Here is a 16,898-nt window from a genome sequence, read left to right as displayed (position 1 = left end):
TCGCTGTGAACGCAAAAGGAAACCGTATCAAAGATTCAAAAAACATGGACAACCTAAGACACTACGCTCCGAAGCCCTCCTCTCACGCCCCTATGAATGATTTTCATAGCCCCTGTAGCCTGTCATAGTATTCAAGTTTAGCGCCTCGGTCTGAAACGACTCAGTCGGTCTGTTTTTCGGCAACGTGAACTCGGCATCCGAAGGCAGTAACCACCCAGGGTGACAGATATTGAAGATGCCAACAGCAATCACCATCATAACGCCATCAAGTCCAATAAAGTAAGACTGATGGGTAATCAAATACCCATTCCAGCCCTGAGCCAATTCAATGGTTCGATAAATGCTTCGAATATAGATGCAGACCACAGAAAGCACCATGGCCGCGAGAAGAGGACGGAGAGGACCCTTGGTTGCCATACCAAGCATACCAAGGCGCTTCTCACGGCGGAAGACGTCAATGGCACAGACCACAAAAACCGTAATTGAGAATAACTGGAAGACGATACCAGCGACCATGGTATTTGTGCCTGGATCGGTATCACCATTGTTGTCGGACTCGGATGAGGCCATGCCCCCGCCAGCGGCTTGGACTACTAGTGAGATGACATCACAAGTGCAGAAAATCCAAAGGTAAAGCTTTGGTGAGAGCACCGAGCACTCACGACCGTAGAGCTGAATCAATCTGCCAAGAAGGACGTAGATTCCAGCTGTGAAGAATGTCGGTGCTGGTGTGTACATCATCAGGAGCTGCTAAGGAAAAAGCAAGGTTTCTCTCGAATGGATTTCTGCTTACCGATGATCAAAGTTGATATTTGCATGAGAAATGCAGTCGAGTTATATGGGCATTCAGCAGACCAGGTCCGGCCCGCCCATCCGATCAATTCCACTTTGCAGTATTAGATACCTCGATGTGCTTCACGACATACCGGATTTGGTATCGGGAGTGATTGCTTACCCAGACATCCAATGGCAAAGACACTGTACACCCATGTTCTTTTCCAGCAGAATTGTACGATATGAGCAATCATTGATAAACCAAAGAGCACGCAGAATGCGATGCCCGCTGCTTTTGATGGCACATATCCGTATGAGGTCTGGATACCGTCCACGTAAGCCTTGCAGCCAATGTAGAGGTTATCATTGGGAGTTGTCATATCGAGATATAGATGAAAACAGTTCGAGCGAGGTATATAGTTGGGCAGGAGATGGAACTAATATCCAAAAGGCAAATCGGTGTGACTTGAACGAAGAGGATCGTGATAGCTGGATCAAGATGAAGCTTTTAAGAGAAAAAAGGAAGCAACTTGACTTTTATAATTACTGATCTATGCCCCAAAGCTCTCGATCGCAAGCAACTAAAAGCTTCAGCCTATTCCAACTTTACTCTGTAGGTTACAAAATCTCCAATGCTTCTCTCTGAGCTCCACATGTCGGTATGGCTGTGTAGATCTCGGTCTAGAAATAGCTGCGACAAAATAGACCGGTACCGAGAAACACTTTGTAGTCAGCATTGAAGCATATACACTTTTCAACAAGATGATCTTAAGATCCGATTGATTGCTATGCAAAGCACAGACGACCGGGAATTAGGCCGCCAATCTTATTTTGGCCTCTGCTCAGCCCCATCTTGGCAAAGCTATAGGGCCCTGGCGATGCTTACGAGTGGCCCCCTCTCGTACAGCAAAGTTGGGGGCGGGCATGAATACATTACAGCTGGCGTGTACTCGGAGTCTAGCTCTTTGATACTATTATTTAAAAATGCCTCTAAACTGCACCTCCAGGCTGCCTAGATCCACATATAGATTCTCGAAAATGTCTGTATCAAGAAAGCGCAAGGCATTCTTTTTTTGGAGCTACAGGTGAGCCACAACACTCGACTATGCGATCCGCCACATGCGCGGTTGGACTGAAAAGAAAAGGAAGGATTGTAATAGAATTGAAAAAAAAATGAGATTGAAATTTACTCCATCAAGGATGCTGTTCCACCGTGGGTATTCACCAATATAAATCATAAACATGCGTCGTCGTAGTAGAACCAGGTATTCCAGCCAAACATAGTCATAAATTTAAATCAAGCGAGCTGACGCTCAATATTCCTCGGACCCGTCAACAATGATGGTGGGATTGGAGGCACGGGGCCTCGAAAGACAGAAGCTTCCCTATTGCCGGGCCTTGGAGGGGGTGGAGGGGGATGCGAAGGAGGGTGGCCGAACCCCGGGTGGTGAGGATGTCGCGCATACTGAGAATGAGGCGGCCCAGGAGGCAGCGGTGGCCCGACGTTTAGACGGTCAAAGTCGCCCGGCAGTTGCTGGGTATGATAGCGGTACTGGCCCGGAGGTTGGGAGGTAGGGCCGGCGTAGCCCATTGAGCGAGATGGGTCGCCGGGAAGGGAGACGAGGAAGCGTTGAGAGTGCGGGCAATGTCTTCGAATGTGACCTCCATCGGCGAGATGTAGGTCGTGTTGCTCTTTTCAGACCATGCCAGAACGTGGCCACAGACGCGACCGGTGGACCTATCGAATACCCATGCGCCCGAGTCGCCGGGAGCTGGGAAGCTATGTTAGCTTGGTCTTTACTCAATACAACCCGGCGGGGAAGGTAGGGGGGGGGGGGGGCCGAATGCGACCCGATGAATGTTATGGTCTACCAACTTGATGGAGGGGGAAGACAGAAGGGGTATGATAAGGAAAGAAAACAAGGGTATCTAATTAAGGATCGTATAAACATAAACATGATCTGCAGTGTTCCGCTTACCTCCAAAGTTCCCGTTGACACAAAAGCTTGTGGAAAATGAGTGTCGGCCATGAAGCTTGACTATTGTCAGAGCTTTAGATATTTGGCCGGTTTGTAGCCCACTTGTGCGGCCGCAACAGTGGACATTTAATCCGCCCATTTCCTCCATTCGAGCCACTTGGTTGAGAAAGATGGGTTGCGGTGGAGCGGCTCGTCCCATGCCAGGTCGCACAGGCGAGGCCGAGCTGGCCTCAATAATGATGTTGCGGGGATCCATGCGGGCTTCATCAACTTTGATGAGAGCCCAATCAATCTCGTGCTTGATACCTTTCCGTGTCCACCGTCGCACACCGGATGAGGCATGAACATAGCCTAGGGAATGCGAGGCAAGATGCTCGTCATCACGGTCCTCGGGCGCCGGAAAAAAATCATCATGTACATCGTCAATGGCTGGTTGGGTGACCAGTAGTCGCGGCTCTTCACCGGGTTCAATACCCGCAGTATCGCCGATAGAGGCAGCATCGTCATCGTCGTTATCATCGCCGTCAATAGAATCATCATCGGAGGAGTCTTCATCAGAAAGCCAGTATTCGTCTTCGCCATCACCTTGCGATATTGATGTGTCATCGCCGTCCTCAGTATCTGAGACCTCCAAATCGAGATTGGCGTCAGAATGAGCATCCTCGCCGTATGTAGGGATGAGGTTTTGATTGGGAATGTTTGTAGTGTCCCTAGGGTAGTTGCCTGCTGATCGAGAGGGAACGTCTTGCTCTTGAGTTCCAGAATCTTCATCATCACTGGGGGCCTCCAACATATGATGAACCGTCAATCCGTAGGGTAAGCCATCCACGAGGACGGCACCACCATAAGAAACAGGGGGTAAGTGCTCCTCATTCTGGAAAGCACCAATCGATGCACCGCATAGGGGCCGTTGCTGATAGCAGGGGTTCAATTCTCGCTGGCGAAAGGGTGTTTGATTGGATCCATTCGGACGAGTCTTGGCAGGCTTGCGGCGCGTGTTGCGGGGGACTTTGGACCGCTCAATATCGCCGCGGATTACGATGAGATCCCAATCGTCCCGACCCAGAACAAAGTGCTTCTTCAGGGCGGATCGAACCTTCTTGACGCTAGCGCAGGTTACGCAGATAGTCGTCCGTGCAGTTTCAGGTGACTCGCCAGTCATTATAAGAGAAGCTCCACACGATTCCGACGAGTCCTTGAGGATCTTCTGGAGAAGTCGGCTCAGTTGTGGCATCATTTGAAAATTCCATTCCTGAAGATGCTCGTCGGGGATTTCAATGTTGGGGATGCGCTTGACAGTGCGTTTCTTGGCGGGTTTGTCCATGCTCTTCTCTTCTGCCATCACGCCCCATGCTCTTGGGATCGAGGGGAGCTGCTTATCCAAATTGCTCGGTAGACGCGCAGCAATGTATGGGTCAGGCTTCTCCTCTGCGGGCGTTGGCTCGGGAGTTGGAACCAGAGCGAGCGGCAGACAGTCGTCTAATTCTTCCGCCGAGGGAGGGTTGAAGATGTCGATACTACTGCATGCCCACAAGATCTTGCAGATCGTGTACATGAAGTTCATTGAGAAGGAAAATGTGCCATCCGGATCAGACAAATCAAGAACGGGGTAATGATAAATCTGAGGCACGCGAAGTGAGAGATCTGTCATAGGTTGTGTGGATAGGTGGAAATTGGGTGCATCGAGGCACAGCTGCACCGCTTGCATATATGCAGTACCGCACTTGGCGCCAAGCTTTTTGATGTATAAATCCTCCACGCGGTGCTTAAACCATGTGCGATCATACTTCATCTTCCAAAGCCGCCCAATCGGTGCCCACAACCCAATCTCAAGCAAGACAAGACCCAAAGAGTAAAGATCATACGCCCAGGCGGAGTCCTCCTCGACAACTCTCTTGTCTTCAGGATGGCGATACATTGCGGTAGATATGGGTTCCGGCGTGGGACCATCGCCCGAGAAGCGAGCTGGAGAGGTCAAATAAGCACGACGAAGGTCAGGCGAGAGGCCGCCCTCCTCGTTGGTCGCGTCTGTGCGACCGGGGAAGAAGATGACGTTGCTGCTGTTAATGTTGCCATGCACAGCATTCTGACTTCTGAGATGCAAAGCAGACATCAAAAGATCATAAGCAAGACGGAACCGAGTCTCGAGGTTCGGCATCCGCTTTTCGCGATAATCTTCTGCCGAAGGAAGCATGGCAACAAGAGGCACTGGCTTGAGCTCCTTGAGAAGATCGCTAGGGTTTTGCAGGAAGGGGAAATAATCGACAGGCATTTGGTAGAGGAAGGCATAACGGGCATTGGGCTCATCAAGAGAGTAACCAAGGAAGCGCAGGAGACCTAGGTGGGAGATCCTGGCGTTCTGCAGCAATTGATCAAGCGACTTCTGGAGCTTCTCAAGTCTGACATTTTTGGAGTTCATGGTTGATTCAGCCATCATCGGCATGAATTCGACAAGAACAGAAACATGCGATTCTTTGAACGTGCCGATAATAGACGGAATGGCCGATGATTTCAATCGGCCAATAGCCCGAGAGTTTGAAGAAGCCGCGACTGGTTCATATGGTGGGGGGGCTATTATCGTGGGCCGCTCCGTATAGTTGCAATGCCGATCGGTCGATGACGAAAGGATGGGAGGCGAGAGTATTGCTGAAATCGCGCTTGTTGGTGGACGGGGAATAGTTGAAAGGGTCGCTCATCTGCTTAGGACTTTGGACCTTTCCCTTTGAGTCTGACAAGGAGCCGTAAGAGTAATCGTACGGAGAAGTAAGGGTCGGCCGTGAGCGTGCGGTGGCGTTGTACTTGCTCGACATGCTCGCCTCACGTCGCGAGCGAGAAAGATCATAGAGAGTGTCGATGCATGCTGTCAAGTCGCTCAGGATCGTGTTGGAACGACTAATATCATCATCGGTCCACTGTGTCTTCAAGGGCAGGCTGCCGAGGCTGTCCTTGATATCTATCCTGCGTTCCTTGGAGGGGAGCATGGGCGGATCGATATGCTGGACCTGCTCTGCCCGGTAGAGCAGGTCCTGAATTGAAGACATGACACTCTCGACGACATCGCTGAAGCCAGCTGCGGTCAGGGACTCGTCGATATCATTGGGCTGGGCGGCGCTAGCGTCACTCCAATCTGAGACCCCATGCCAGCAAACGGTCTCGCTGTTTCTGGAAACTGGTGTGTAGGGCGACAAGTTCAGGGTCATCAAGAGCTTTCGAGGCCGTGGTAACACTCTCGCAAGAGGTTTTCGTGTCGGTATACAACTTCGTGAGGCGGCGTTGGAGGAACCCACTTCCTCCGCGCAGGACGGACATGGCGATAGCGGTTCGATAAGGATCAGAGAAAGAGATTCGACACTTTTAAATCCCGAGGCAAGGGTCGCACTGATTCACAATCCCATGTCGTGAGTCGCAAAAGGGTAAAGAATCCATAGGGGGAGGGGGAAGGACAAAAAAAACTGAACAATGGGTGCCTGGCGATGGCGATGAAGGGCCTCGATAGACGAGCATCGCGGGAGGATCTGGTGGAATCCTGTTGCCTAACCAATCATCTTGCTGCCTGCGGATCGAGGTGGGTCACGTGGCAGGCACCTAGATTCGGGTCGTCTCGAAGCTCGGGCCTCAGGCAACAGCATTTATTATCGTAAGAAATCTCTCAAAGTATCCCTAGGACGACAAATCATACTAGCAGTGATGACGTTTCAATGTACAAAGTAGAATAGAAAATTCAAGAATACAAAACTGTAAGGAGCTAACTCTATCCCGTAATCACTCGTCGGGATACTCCGACATCCCGTGCGCGCTTCTCGCTGAAGTTGTGCAGACGCTCCCCAATTAGGTATACGTCGTCGCGGATGCTGATACGCCAGATCGCTACTCGGCGATGAACCAAGTGGACTGTCCACGCGGCTAACACGACCGACAGGGTCGCTGGATACGCATAACGGTAGATCAAAGACTGCGCCTCACCTTGCGCATAGAAGATCGTCCATCGCAATACCCCACCGATGCTAGGGGCATGAAGACTGCTGCAGCAGTAAACAGCGTCAATGGAAGCACAAGAGCTTTAGTCGCTACTTTGACGTCAGGTCGCAGCCATCCATCTTGGAAGATGCGGTAGAAAATGACAGCAGGCCGCGACTGCGGATGCCACAGGATCAACTTGATCGCCATCTGTACGTATAGGACCCCCAGTGTCCAGTCTTGAACCACGTGGACAACATGGGAGGGACCATCTCCCATCAAGGTGTGTGCTGGTATTAGAATGTACAGCTCAGTCAAAATCGCAAACAATGTCGGGAGCAAGACTACTAAGACAGCTGACATGTAGAGCAGGCGGCCTGCATCCAATGTCAGGTCAAACCCAACCCGGCCCACCTCTCGAGGGGATCGCAGGTATGAGCCCGGGTTTTCTTTCATCGCCAACACGGCCGCGTGGCAAGAAAGGGCAACGTATGCAAGGCTACCAACCACACACAGTCCACATGAGAAGGCGTAGATGTCGTTAACTGGAACGGGACTGGAGAAGTAAAGTGCGACTATTCTCCGCCCAATGACCAGGGGAACAATAGTGATGCCTACCCCGGTAGCGGCAGCAAAGAGCCAAATCAAGAGAATGAAAGCGGCGATGCGAGTCCGAAAAGAAGGAGGTATGTACACCTTGGTGAACATATTGCTAGTCCGACCGTGGAGTCCATCGTCGGGATCGGGGCTTCCATCGACACGTTCATTGTCTTCAGTCACTTCCAAAAAGACCTTCGTTCCCTTGGGAATGCGGACTTGATCAGAAGCAGGGGCGCGAACGTATCTGCCGTCCCGCAGGAAGTAAGTTTCACGGTGTTCCCTTTCTGCGGCAGCCTGTTCCTCCTCCCCAATGACTGGATGTTCCCAGTCACCCTTACTTCCGGACAGCAGGCTCCACCAGGTACGCCGGACATGGTGACCCTCCTCCTCGGGATGTCTCTCCGGGAAGAAGAAATTGCTGAGACGCAAGTAGTGAGCGCATTTGTGGAACCACCAGTTGTATAAGTCGTGCAAGCCATCTGAGGGCTTGACGGACTGAATTGCCAATGGCATGACGAAATTATAAAACAGTAAATCGATGGGAAATTCGAGCATAGGAGCGTTGGAGGACCAGTGGATGGGCAGCACGCTGTCGAATGCATAGTAGAGACCCCATACTACTCCCCCGAGGCAGAATATGACCAGTGCACCGTATACCATCGCACTGAATCCGATCTTGCGGAGCTGCGTAGTGATGCTGCGTTCAAGAACATCGCGAATCGGGTGGAAAGTTGGATCGTCTGGATCGCGAATAAAGTCTGCACAAGGCGTCAGCACAGCGTAGGATAGACATGTTCAGTTCAAACAAATACTCACATAGGACCCCGCTTCGCAAGATCTTCCGACACAAGGACACAAATAAGGCGAAATGGAACATATAGCATGTTCCGATAAACCAGTGGACGAAAAAGCGACGTGAGTGGTGAAGAGGCTGTGAATGCGATGCGAGAGACCACCGTTGCGTCGGAGAACAGAGGAAGCAAGGCAAGGTCGAGCAGTGTACCACAGTAAAGAGGGAACAAAATCATCTCAATTCCGATGATGAGGATTACCTTCATGACTCCGCCTGCCTGGAGGAGAACTTCTGCTACAATGCCTTCAACTCGTTGCCCGCGGTTCGCCCCAGACATGAGTCCATTGATCCTTAGGTAAAGGAAGCCCACCATGGTTGCGAGCGTGTATCCCATCAAGATGGCGACAGCTCGATCTTTCGTATCCCAGACGGCCAAGTCATAGTCAACAGATAAGGTTGCTTTGGCGACATCTGCTGCGCCTACGGCGCCTGCATCCATCAACTTGCTTCCCGAATTGAAAAGAGGCGTCTTAAACAGACTGCCTAGGTGTTGCTGAGTCTGAGATATGGTTTTTTGCAAGAAGGACAGGTCAACGTCAAAGGACAATGCCCCTGGGAGTCCGAGGGTAATGAGGCGAAGTGGGAAGTCGTGCAAAATAAACTTCATGGTGTCAAATGCAAATCGGAAGACCGAACCAATACGCGCCTGGTGAAGCTTGAGTGCCTGATGTGATATCACCGAAAACATGGGAATATCTGACTCGTGGAAGACAAGGAACGCCTTGACCACTTTATTAAGGCGATTGGTACTGGCATCAATGAGGGACAGCGAGGTGCTGGTAACAGACTTGCCGCGCGGAATCCAATCGATGGCTGGGACAAAGGCGCCGAAGGGACTGAGGACAACTCTACAGACAAAGCTCAGCCAGTACATGACATAGCCTACAACGCCAATCAAGGTATCAAGAGCGATATCGGCAATCACCGTGACAGCAGCCATCGGCACGCCGATGATAAGTTCCAAGGGATTTGCAAGCAGAACCAGGGCAATCTTGCCCCACAGATATGGTAGCCAGATGCCTATGGCCACAGTAAAAGCAATCAGAAGTGCACAAAAGACGGCGTTTTGCAACAACCCGAAGATCGGGCCTTGCATGCCAATAAGATCCATGATTCCGTCAAAATCATCTGCCTCGATACCGTCGGGATCAGCATCAGCTGCTGCAGCATCTGCAACCACATCAAGGGGCTGCTCCTCCACGCGGGCTTGGACAGGCACAAATGGGTCTTCGAAAGCTGGGTCTTGGACAACGTGGGCATCGTCTTCCGGAAGAGTTTCGGCAACATCATGCTCAGAAAAGTTGAGATCTCCCCAGAACCAGTTTGCCAGTCGCCCCATAACCCCTTTGGGTAGCTCATTGTCCCGAATGTCCGAGCTATCTTGGATGTCTTGGGCGTCCGTGGCCCCGAGATCATTTCCGGTAGATGATGCTACGTTTGCATCAGCAGCAAACGGCGATTGCTCATACTCGGGCAATCGGGCTGCAGGCGTATCGTGCTCCTCATTCAAGGCATTTGCAGAGTGCTGAGAAGACTGATTTGAAGGCCCAGCCACATTTTCGTTGTCAAGAGGCCCAGTAAGCGCGTTAACTATCCAGTCAAGCTCATCTTCAAGGCCTTCCTCCCGTATGATTCGCAGCATCTCGCCGCGATCGCCATTTGATCGAGCTAGAAGATCACGGAACATTGTCGCCCCGGCATGGGGCATCTGCTCTGAATGTTCGAAAGTTGGTCGGCCCTGATCCATCTCAGCATTTCCAGAGAAGAGATCGCTGGCAACAACATCGCGACGAGGTACATCTCTTTCAAGCGCAGGAAGTCCATCATCAGAGTCTGTCCATGAGGGTGCAGGTGAATTCGTAGCGGATCGATTCGGGAAGTGACCGCCGTAGAATCCTTCGTGCTCTACTGGAGGCTGACGTAGGCGAGCCTCTCGATTGGCAGTTTCTTCCTCGTTAAGCCGGTTGGGTTGCTCGTGGAGCTCATTGGCTCGATTGACTCCCTCGTTCAGCCGATCATTGGCTATGAGCTGCACTGCCGCTTCACGCTCTCCCTCCGCAATGTTAGCCATGGGTTGTTGCTGGACCACCCACTCTCGAATTAAGAAAAGAAGAATGAAAGCAATGACGACAAGAAGAGTGATCAGCTGGCCTTCTAACATATCGATGATCATGTTATTGATGGTCGGATATCGTGTCAAGGAGTTAAGGAATTTCACATCAGACAGCCAGGATGGGTATCGGTTTTTGGTGATACCTGTCGTGCCATTTGGACTCGTAACATTTTGTCCAGCCGGTGATGAAAAGGCGGGAAGAAACAGGTTCGGAATGATCTTCTTGATCAGAGTGAGCATCAGTGGGTCGCCGGCTGGGAAGTTGATCCCTGAAGCTTGCGGTAACGATGTAGCGGATGCAGCAGATGTCATAACATTCGCGGCCGTCGAGGCCAACGAACTGAATACAGCGTTTGATGCCGTCCCATTTCCAGCCCACTGAGAAACACCCTCTTGGGAAGATTCCATCAGTTGCTGCTGAGCATCCCCGCTCGCCGACCAGCGGCCGTCTGCGAGCCAGAACAGTGCCCTCCAGATTGCACGCATCGACCATGGTAACCATCCCAACCAAATAAACGCCACAAGAAGAAAGCGCAGCCATGTCACCAGGGTTCGGAAACATTGAATCGCGGCATGTCTGATGAAAAGAGGTGTGGGCAAGGTCTGGGGCATATTCGGATTGTAGAGCTTGGTGAAGCGGAAGGGTGTCTTGCAGAGCTCACAGTGCTTTTTTTGCGAGTGAGCCAACCATTCCACCAGACACACCTGGTGAACGAACTTTATACTGCCACTGCATTTGCAAGGGTAGAAGAGCGGGTCATCTGGCTCAACAGCCTCGCCGTGACAGATCCGACAGGTGTCGATGTCTTCAAAACCCTTCTCCCTCTCGTCCAAAGCCGGGTCATTCATGAGGTCAGGAAAGGTCGACATGGCGGGAGGGCGAGATGAGTTAGACATGTCCATAGTGTAAGAGGGGTGCCGAATCGACGGTCAAATATCCTTCACCAAATCTTCATCGTATGCTCCTTCCTATCAATGATAGGCATGAGAGGGTCGACTCTGGATGACCGGAGGAGGTTTGGAGGCAAGAAAGGGCTAGCGGCTGTCATCACAGGTCAGATTTGACAATTACTGCTTCATGGGCATGCAAACTTACATCGGGAAGATGGTCCAAATCGTTAGTCGCGGATCTCCAAGTTGCGCGCAATTACTTCCTTAACTTTGTCCAAAGTGGCTGCACTTTCCCGCTGGCTGAGTCATTAGGTACGGTCATTACTAGACTTACCATAATTACCCGAAGATGTGTCCCGCGCTAACCATGTAATGTTGTATTGCGTGGTTCTGCCACCATGTGCCACCGATGACCTCACTGCTGTCCGAGGACCAAACAACCCTTTTTCTATCAACCAGGTACCCAAGGTTCCGGAAACATCTTTTTTGATTTCTCCAGGCTTGTCGACGAACAAAACACTTTCATCACCTTTTACCTTGGAGCCACACCTTGCGCCTAGACCGCGGCCCGTCGTCCGCCCGTGAATATCTGCTAGTGCCAAGACCTAACGCGAGCATTCCGCCTACGACTTTCTTTCTGGAGCTCCCCACCTCCGTGCACAAGTCATCTACAACACCCGATGAAGCAATAATATTCACGCTTGCTAGCTCCAATTTCTCACGAAGCCACCTCTCTGGTGCGTTTTGGAGGTTATCTCGGAACCTTCTCATAAGGGTCAGTCTCGACAGTCCGGAAGCCATGGCAGCTCTCATGAGCACTCAGAACGGCCATGCATCGGAGTCGGCGGTCAAGCCGAACAGAAGAAATGAAATGAGCCAGGCTCGGAAGAGCAAGGGTACAATACGATGGATGACAGGGCTGGTCCTACGGTATGGATGGGCATTTATCCCTCGGAGCATTCGAAACTGATCCCTAGTCTCTTTAGGCTGTGTATTTGGTATACGATTCTCACGCCTTTCTTACGCTGTCCCTCCCACATTGCGGACTTGAATGATCAATCTCCCAGTGTGTGCAAACCATACCTCATTGCTCGGTCGCATGTGGAGCCCTACATCACTCCCTATTACGATACCTATGCTGCACCCTACGTTGAACATGCCCGTCCCTACGTGGAAGTGGTCAACCAGAAAGTTTACATCCCAGCCTCGAAAATCGCCAAGTCTGGATACGAGAAATACGGTGCGCCTGCGATGGAAAAAGCTCAGGCGTACGGCGCCGCGCAATGGAAGGTTCATGTGACTCCGCGCCTTGAGGCGGTCCAAGACCAAGCGCATCAGCTTTACTTGGCCCAATGTGATCCTTATGTGCAGCGAGGGAAGGCTGTGGTGTCTCCCTACTACCAGAAGGCGGCCAGCGCTGCGCAGACGGCTTACTGGGATCACTTTGTGCCCTTTTACACTCGTTCTCAGCCCTTCATTGGCAAGACCTACGCCACTGGTCAGAACATTTTGACTACACACGTTATGCCTGGCGCCCGCTCTACCTGGTCATCAGTGGTATATTTTGCCAACAGCTCGTTATGGCCGCAGATGACGGGTTTCTACTCAGAGCAGGTTGAGCCACAACTGGTGAGAATTGGGCAGCGCCTTGCTAGCTATCGGGAGGGAAAACATCTCCGTGCAGTTGTAGAGGACATGGACAAGTCTGTCAACCCAAATCATCTTTCAAAACTGTTCTTGCTGACTTTGAACTCTCAAGCACCACATTCGAAGAATCCACTTCCACGACCGCCTCCAGTGCCAAGATTGAGCCCCAGACTTCGGCTGTTACCGCCACCTCCACGGTATTGGCTCCTTCTGCGAAGCCGACGCTCTCTTCCGAGGAAGAAGCGAAGCAAGCTCGTGAGCGAGTTGACTCGGATCTCCAGAGATGGCAGGACAAATTCGCACTCGCTGCTGACAAAGGGGTGGAGGATCTCGAGGAGCGCATCGAAGAAATCGTAACCGCCCTCATCGCGAGCAGTGCCAAGAGCCATGGTCAAAGTCTTTCCACTGCGCTCCAAGCTGTTGCTGAACAAAAGCTCTTTGTCGTCAAGCAGCATATCAAAGACCTCGCACAATCTCTTCCAGATGAAGACGCGCCCCAAGAAGAGAAATCTGCCAGCGAGCAGCTTGTCAGTGAAATTCGCGACTCGGCTATTGCGGTCAGAGACCGTGCTCATATTCTTCGCGAGTGGTCCATCTCGTTTGATGATGAACTCATCCGCCGCGTTACCGCCGCTATCAACTCGACACTTGAAGTTTTGGACAACATCCGAGATTTAGGCTTGCAGGAAATTGGCATGCGCTGGGCATGGATGGATGGCGTTACTTACAAAGACTGGGCCAGATACCACGCGCTCAAGGCCAAGCTCGATGACTGGCGCAACGAAATCCGCGAGGTCGGCATGAATCACAAATCCGTCATTGAGGCTAAGACAGTGGCAAGTGACATCTTAGCTAGCGGTATGGAGGTCGCAGAGGACACTGCCAAGGAGCTCATCAGACTGAAGGATGTTGGGCAGTGGAAACTTGCTGCTCGTGAAGTTAGCGATAACTTTGATACGCGAACTGATGCCCCTCCGCCGCGACCTAAGCCTGTGGAGGAGCCCGAGGAGCCCGAAGAAATCTTAGATGTGGAACATGATGAGGCAGGTGATGCTATCTCGAAGTCCTCCGGAGATGACGTCGCACACGAGGAAGATACTAGCGAAACGAATTCGAAGTCAGCTTCTTTGACTTTCGGTGCCAATCTTGAGGATGACGATGAAGTTGATGATGAGTCTATCCTCGATGATGAGCTTCAGGAAGCCCATCATACCTCAAGGCCCGCATTCGGCGTTGCTGCTGCTGAAGCCAACTCGCACCAAGCACCCATTCTTGATAATGACGAACAAGACGTGTTCGAAAAGGTCACGAGCAAGGCGGAAGATATTTACTCGGATGCAAGCTCTGCTTTTGCCGACTCGACTGCCCAAGCTAAAATCTTGTACGACATTGCGAAGTCTCAAGTTCTGGGCCAGATGTCCCAGTCTAGTGCTCCCACTCATGCCCAGGTTCTCCTCCATTGAATCTGCTTACTCTGGGGCAGTGAAGTACGCAACCGAAGAGTTCGAGTCCCGAATTGGCGCTGTTTGGGCCACGCCCACGCCCACCGGTCCTTTGGCTCAAATCTCTTTTGTTGCGTCATCCAGATTGAGTGAAGGACTCAGCCTCGCTTCTGCGCAGTTGGCTCAGGTCAAACAAACTGCCCCTGCGACCAGCTCTGCAGCACTTCAGCCTTTCCTCCTTGATGCCCAGCGACGCTATTACGAGGCAGTCGGCCTAGCTCACGACCACTACACTGCCTTTGTTTCCACTGCGTCTGAAGCAGTCTATGGTACCCCGACACCCACCCCGGCCCCTCGCGTCTTCCAAGACCTAATTCAAGAGGCTGGATCCCAATATGAGCTCGCCTCCTCTTTAGCATCTGCCAATCTTGCCGCTGTTGTTGCCTCCGCAAGCTCGATGATTTCCGCTGCAGACGATGGCATGTCTCAGAGCATCATTGATGACGCTTCCTCGAGATATAGTGCTGCTATATCTGCCGCTTCGGCCTCTCTCTCTCTAGCATCCGCATCGGCTAGCTCTGCGATTTATGGAACAACCCCGGGTCCTCTGAGGTCTCTTTCCAGCCAGGCATCTGAGAATTGGGAAAGCCTTGTCGCTAAGGCTAGCGAGCAGATTTATGGTACCCCTGTTCCGTATCTGCAGCAGGTCGCCGCTGGCTCACTCTCGCAATTCGCTGCTGTTCAGGATGTGGTCTCTGAGCTTCTGGTTGGCAAGCAGCCCTCGTTTACCGAGAGTGTTATGAGCAAGCTGCGTGTCGCTTATGAGACACCTTACCCGGCTGCAGCTCTGTCATCTGCCTCTAGCTATGTCAGCGAGGCTTACGAAACAGCTTCTTCGGCTGCCAACACATATGCTAGCAGCATTCCAAGTGTGGAGGATGTCATGCAAAACGCGAACTATCAACTCCACGCTGCGGTCGAGGCTGCTAGCATCGGAATCTATGGCACACCCAAGGGTCCCTACGAGAAAGCTACGGACGCCGCGGCAAACGCTTACTCTACCGCTTCTGCACAGGTTAGCAGCGCCGTCTACGGGCAGGAGCCTGGCTATATCGACGCCGCCAAGGATGCTATCGCGGATATCCAATTTAAGGCTAGCGCAGCTATTTACGGCGATGAGCCCGGTGCTGTCGAGAGCGCGACTGCTCGCCTTGCCGCTGCCGTGCAGAGCGCCCAGGCTCGACTGGCCGACCTAGCGTCCAGTGCAAGCAGTGTTGCATCTGAGGCTGCTGAGACCGCCTCGTCCCATGTTGGCCATGCGGCTAGCAGCATCAACTCCGCGGCCTCTTCAGTGAGGGATGAGCTTTGAGTTCAGGCAAGCTTTCTTTGGCATGGACAAAATCTCATCTGTCCTTCATCTTGAGTTTCTTCGCACTATGTATTTTTTTTTGTGAAACGCCGCCTCGAGATTGGGTCCCCTGCTAGCGGCATGTGATGCTCGGTCTGTCGATGCATTATTCCCCATATAGTTCGTCATAACGACAACATGTTCACGACTTATTTGCACAGTTGTGTTTTTCAAGTCTCTTTCGTTTTTCCAGTTTTCTGAATCGTCTTTTTTTTTTGGAGAGGTCTATAGGGTAGCGTTGTATTTTCAGTACACAACGAAATGCATTGACATGAATTCCGCCACTGATGGTTTAAAATCATGCGCAGTCCTCCGCGTGCATGATATGATGGAGTTCTTGCCTGCAGCCAATATGTATGTACCCTAATTTGGTGGAACGAGTCATCTCACACAGTTTGACCAAGTTATATTTGGCTGAGTATTTGGTTAAGTATATGGTAGAGTATCTGGTAGCTGGTATCTGCATATACTGAAGAATGAATGCTTGAAAAAAATATAAACAAGGATGACTGCATGCCAACAGCAATATCATCTTAGATACATCCGACACTTCCCGAAGCCTCGTAAGCTCAACGACTTCGGTACTTGGGTCGATCGCCCCGCTTCTCCTTCTTCTGTTGCGTCTTGCTCTTGGGACCTTCTTCGCCCTCGCCTTCACCGTTACCGCCTAGGCCAGCAAATCCCTTCTTCACCCCCATGATTGTAGTATAAGCCAAGTAGATTGAGTACAAGGGAACCACGGCCCAGAGCCACCAAGCACGGTCATTGAAGATGCAGACAGCGACGATGCAGCCCTGTGTCCAGTACAGCACATCCCACATGTACTCGGTCAAGCCAGTGGCATTAAGATCTTCCCCGGCCGAGCGAAGGAAACCATCCTGGGTATAGCACGGACGGCCAACTTTGTCCAGGTAAAACTCAATGACGAGAGCCGGGACTCCAAGGAAGATGTAACGTTTTAGAGAGCCAGGGCGCTGGAACATGAAGTGAAGGACGAGGAAGATGATATGAATTGCGGCCGAGGTGAGGTGAGTACGGTGAAGGACCGCCGCATTGCGGCTGGCCAAAGACTTGGCTGCTTTCTAATCGTACGTTAGACAGCTCATTGCATAGAGGCTCCGTTGAAGTTTACCTGGGCCATGTTCAAAGATGACGGAGTAGGCAGCTGGTCACAAGATCTCACAACGTAGTCAGGCTAGAACTGCGAGCTGCTAAAACAATTGAGGCTGACCTG

General features: G+C 51.7%; 6 protein-coding genes across 6 annotated transcripts; 1 reads left to right on the top strand and 5 right to left on the bottom strand.

The window, feature by feature from the left end:
- Positions 1-90: 90 nt before the first annotated feature.
- Positions 91-1,154, bottom strand: N7477_003210 (RTA1 domain-containing protein; the record flags this gene model as incomplete). Its single annotated transcript, XM_056964873.1, has 3 exons — positions 91-725; positions 794-886; positions 956-1,154. 3 exons carry the CDS (start codon positions 1,152-1,154, stop codon positions 91-93), a joined length of 927 nt encoding a protein of 308 aa, XP_056824826.1.
- Positions 1,155-2,280: 1,126 nt separating this feature from the next.
- N7477_003209 (uncharacterized protein) lies at positions 2,281-5,190 on the bottom strand (the record flags this gene model as incomplete). The annotated part of the gene is made up of 2 exons (XM_056964872.1): positions 2,281-2,546; positions 2,754-5,190. The coding sequence occupies 2 exons, from the start codon at positions 5,188-5,190 to the stop codon at positions 2,281-2,283; spliced, it is 2,703 nt and encodes a 900-aa protein (XP_056824825.1).
- A 118-nt stretch (positions 5,191-5,308) lies between these two features.
- N7477_003208 (uncharacterized protein) lies at positions 5,309-5,953 on the bottom strand (the record flags this gene model as incomplete). The annotated part of the gene is made up of 1 exon (XM_056964871.1): positions 5,309-5,953. The coding sequence occupies one exon, from the start codon at positions 5,951-5,953 to the stop codon at positions 5,309-5,311; it is 645 nt and encodes a 214-aa protein (XP_056824824.1).
- A 551-nt stretch (positions 5,954-6,504) lies between these two features.
- On the bottom strand, positions 6,505-11,179 carry N7477_003207 (E3 ubiquitin-protein ligase SSM4; the record flags this gene model as incomplete). The annotated part of the gene is given in 3 exon segments (XM_056964870.1): positions 6,505-6,705; positions 6,717-8,068; positions 8,134-11,179. The coding sequence occupies 3 exon segments, from the start codon at positions 11,177-11,179 to the stop codon at positions 6,505-6,507; spliced, it is 4,599 nt and encodes a 1,532-aa protein (XP_056824823.1).
- A 787-nt stretch (positions 11,180-11,966) lies between these two features.
- On the top strand, positions 11,967-15,625 carry N7477_003206 (uncharacterized protein; the record flags this gene model as incomplete). Its single annotated transcript, XM_056964869.1, has 4 exons — positions 11,967-12,097; positions 12,154-12,870; positions 12,927-14,195; positions 14,263-15,625. 4 exons carry the CDS (start codon positions 11,967-11,969, stop codon positions 15,623-15,625), a joined length of 3,480 nt encoding a protein of 1,159 aa, XP_056824822.1.
- Positions 15,626-16,233: 608 nt separating this feature from the next.
- On the bottom strand, positions 16,234-16,805 carry N7477_003205 (SND2/TMEM208 family protein; the record flags this gene model as incomplete). The annotated part of the gene is made up of 2 exons (XM_056964868.1): positions 16,234-16,746; positions 16,797-16,805. The coding sequence occupies 2 exons, from the start codon at positions 16,803-16,805 to the stop codon at positions 16,234-16,236; spliced, it is 522 nt and encodes a 173-aa protein (XP_056824821.1).
- Positions 16,806-16,898: the final 93 nt, after the last annotated feature.

Source organism: Penicillium maclennaniae (genome assembly GCF_028827695.1).
Source record: "Penicillium maclennaniae strain IBT 15551 chromosome Unknown utg000003l:1.0-5670915.0:1.0-5674809.0, whole genome shotgun sequence".
NCBI classification, from domain to species: Eukaryota; Fungi; Ascomycota; class Eurotiomycetes; order Eurotiales; family Aspergillaceae; genus Penicillium; species Penicillium maclennaniae.
The sequence above is the reverse complement of the archived record's forward strand: the minus strand, read 5'-3'. Positions and strand labels throughout refer to the sequence as shown.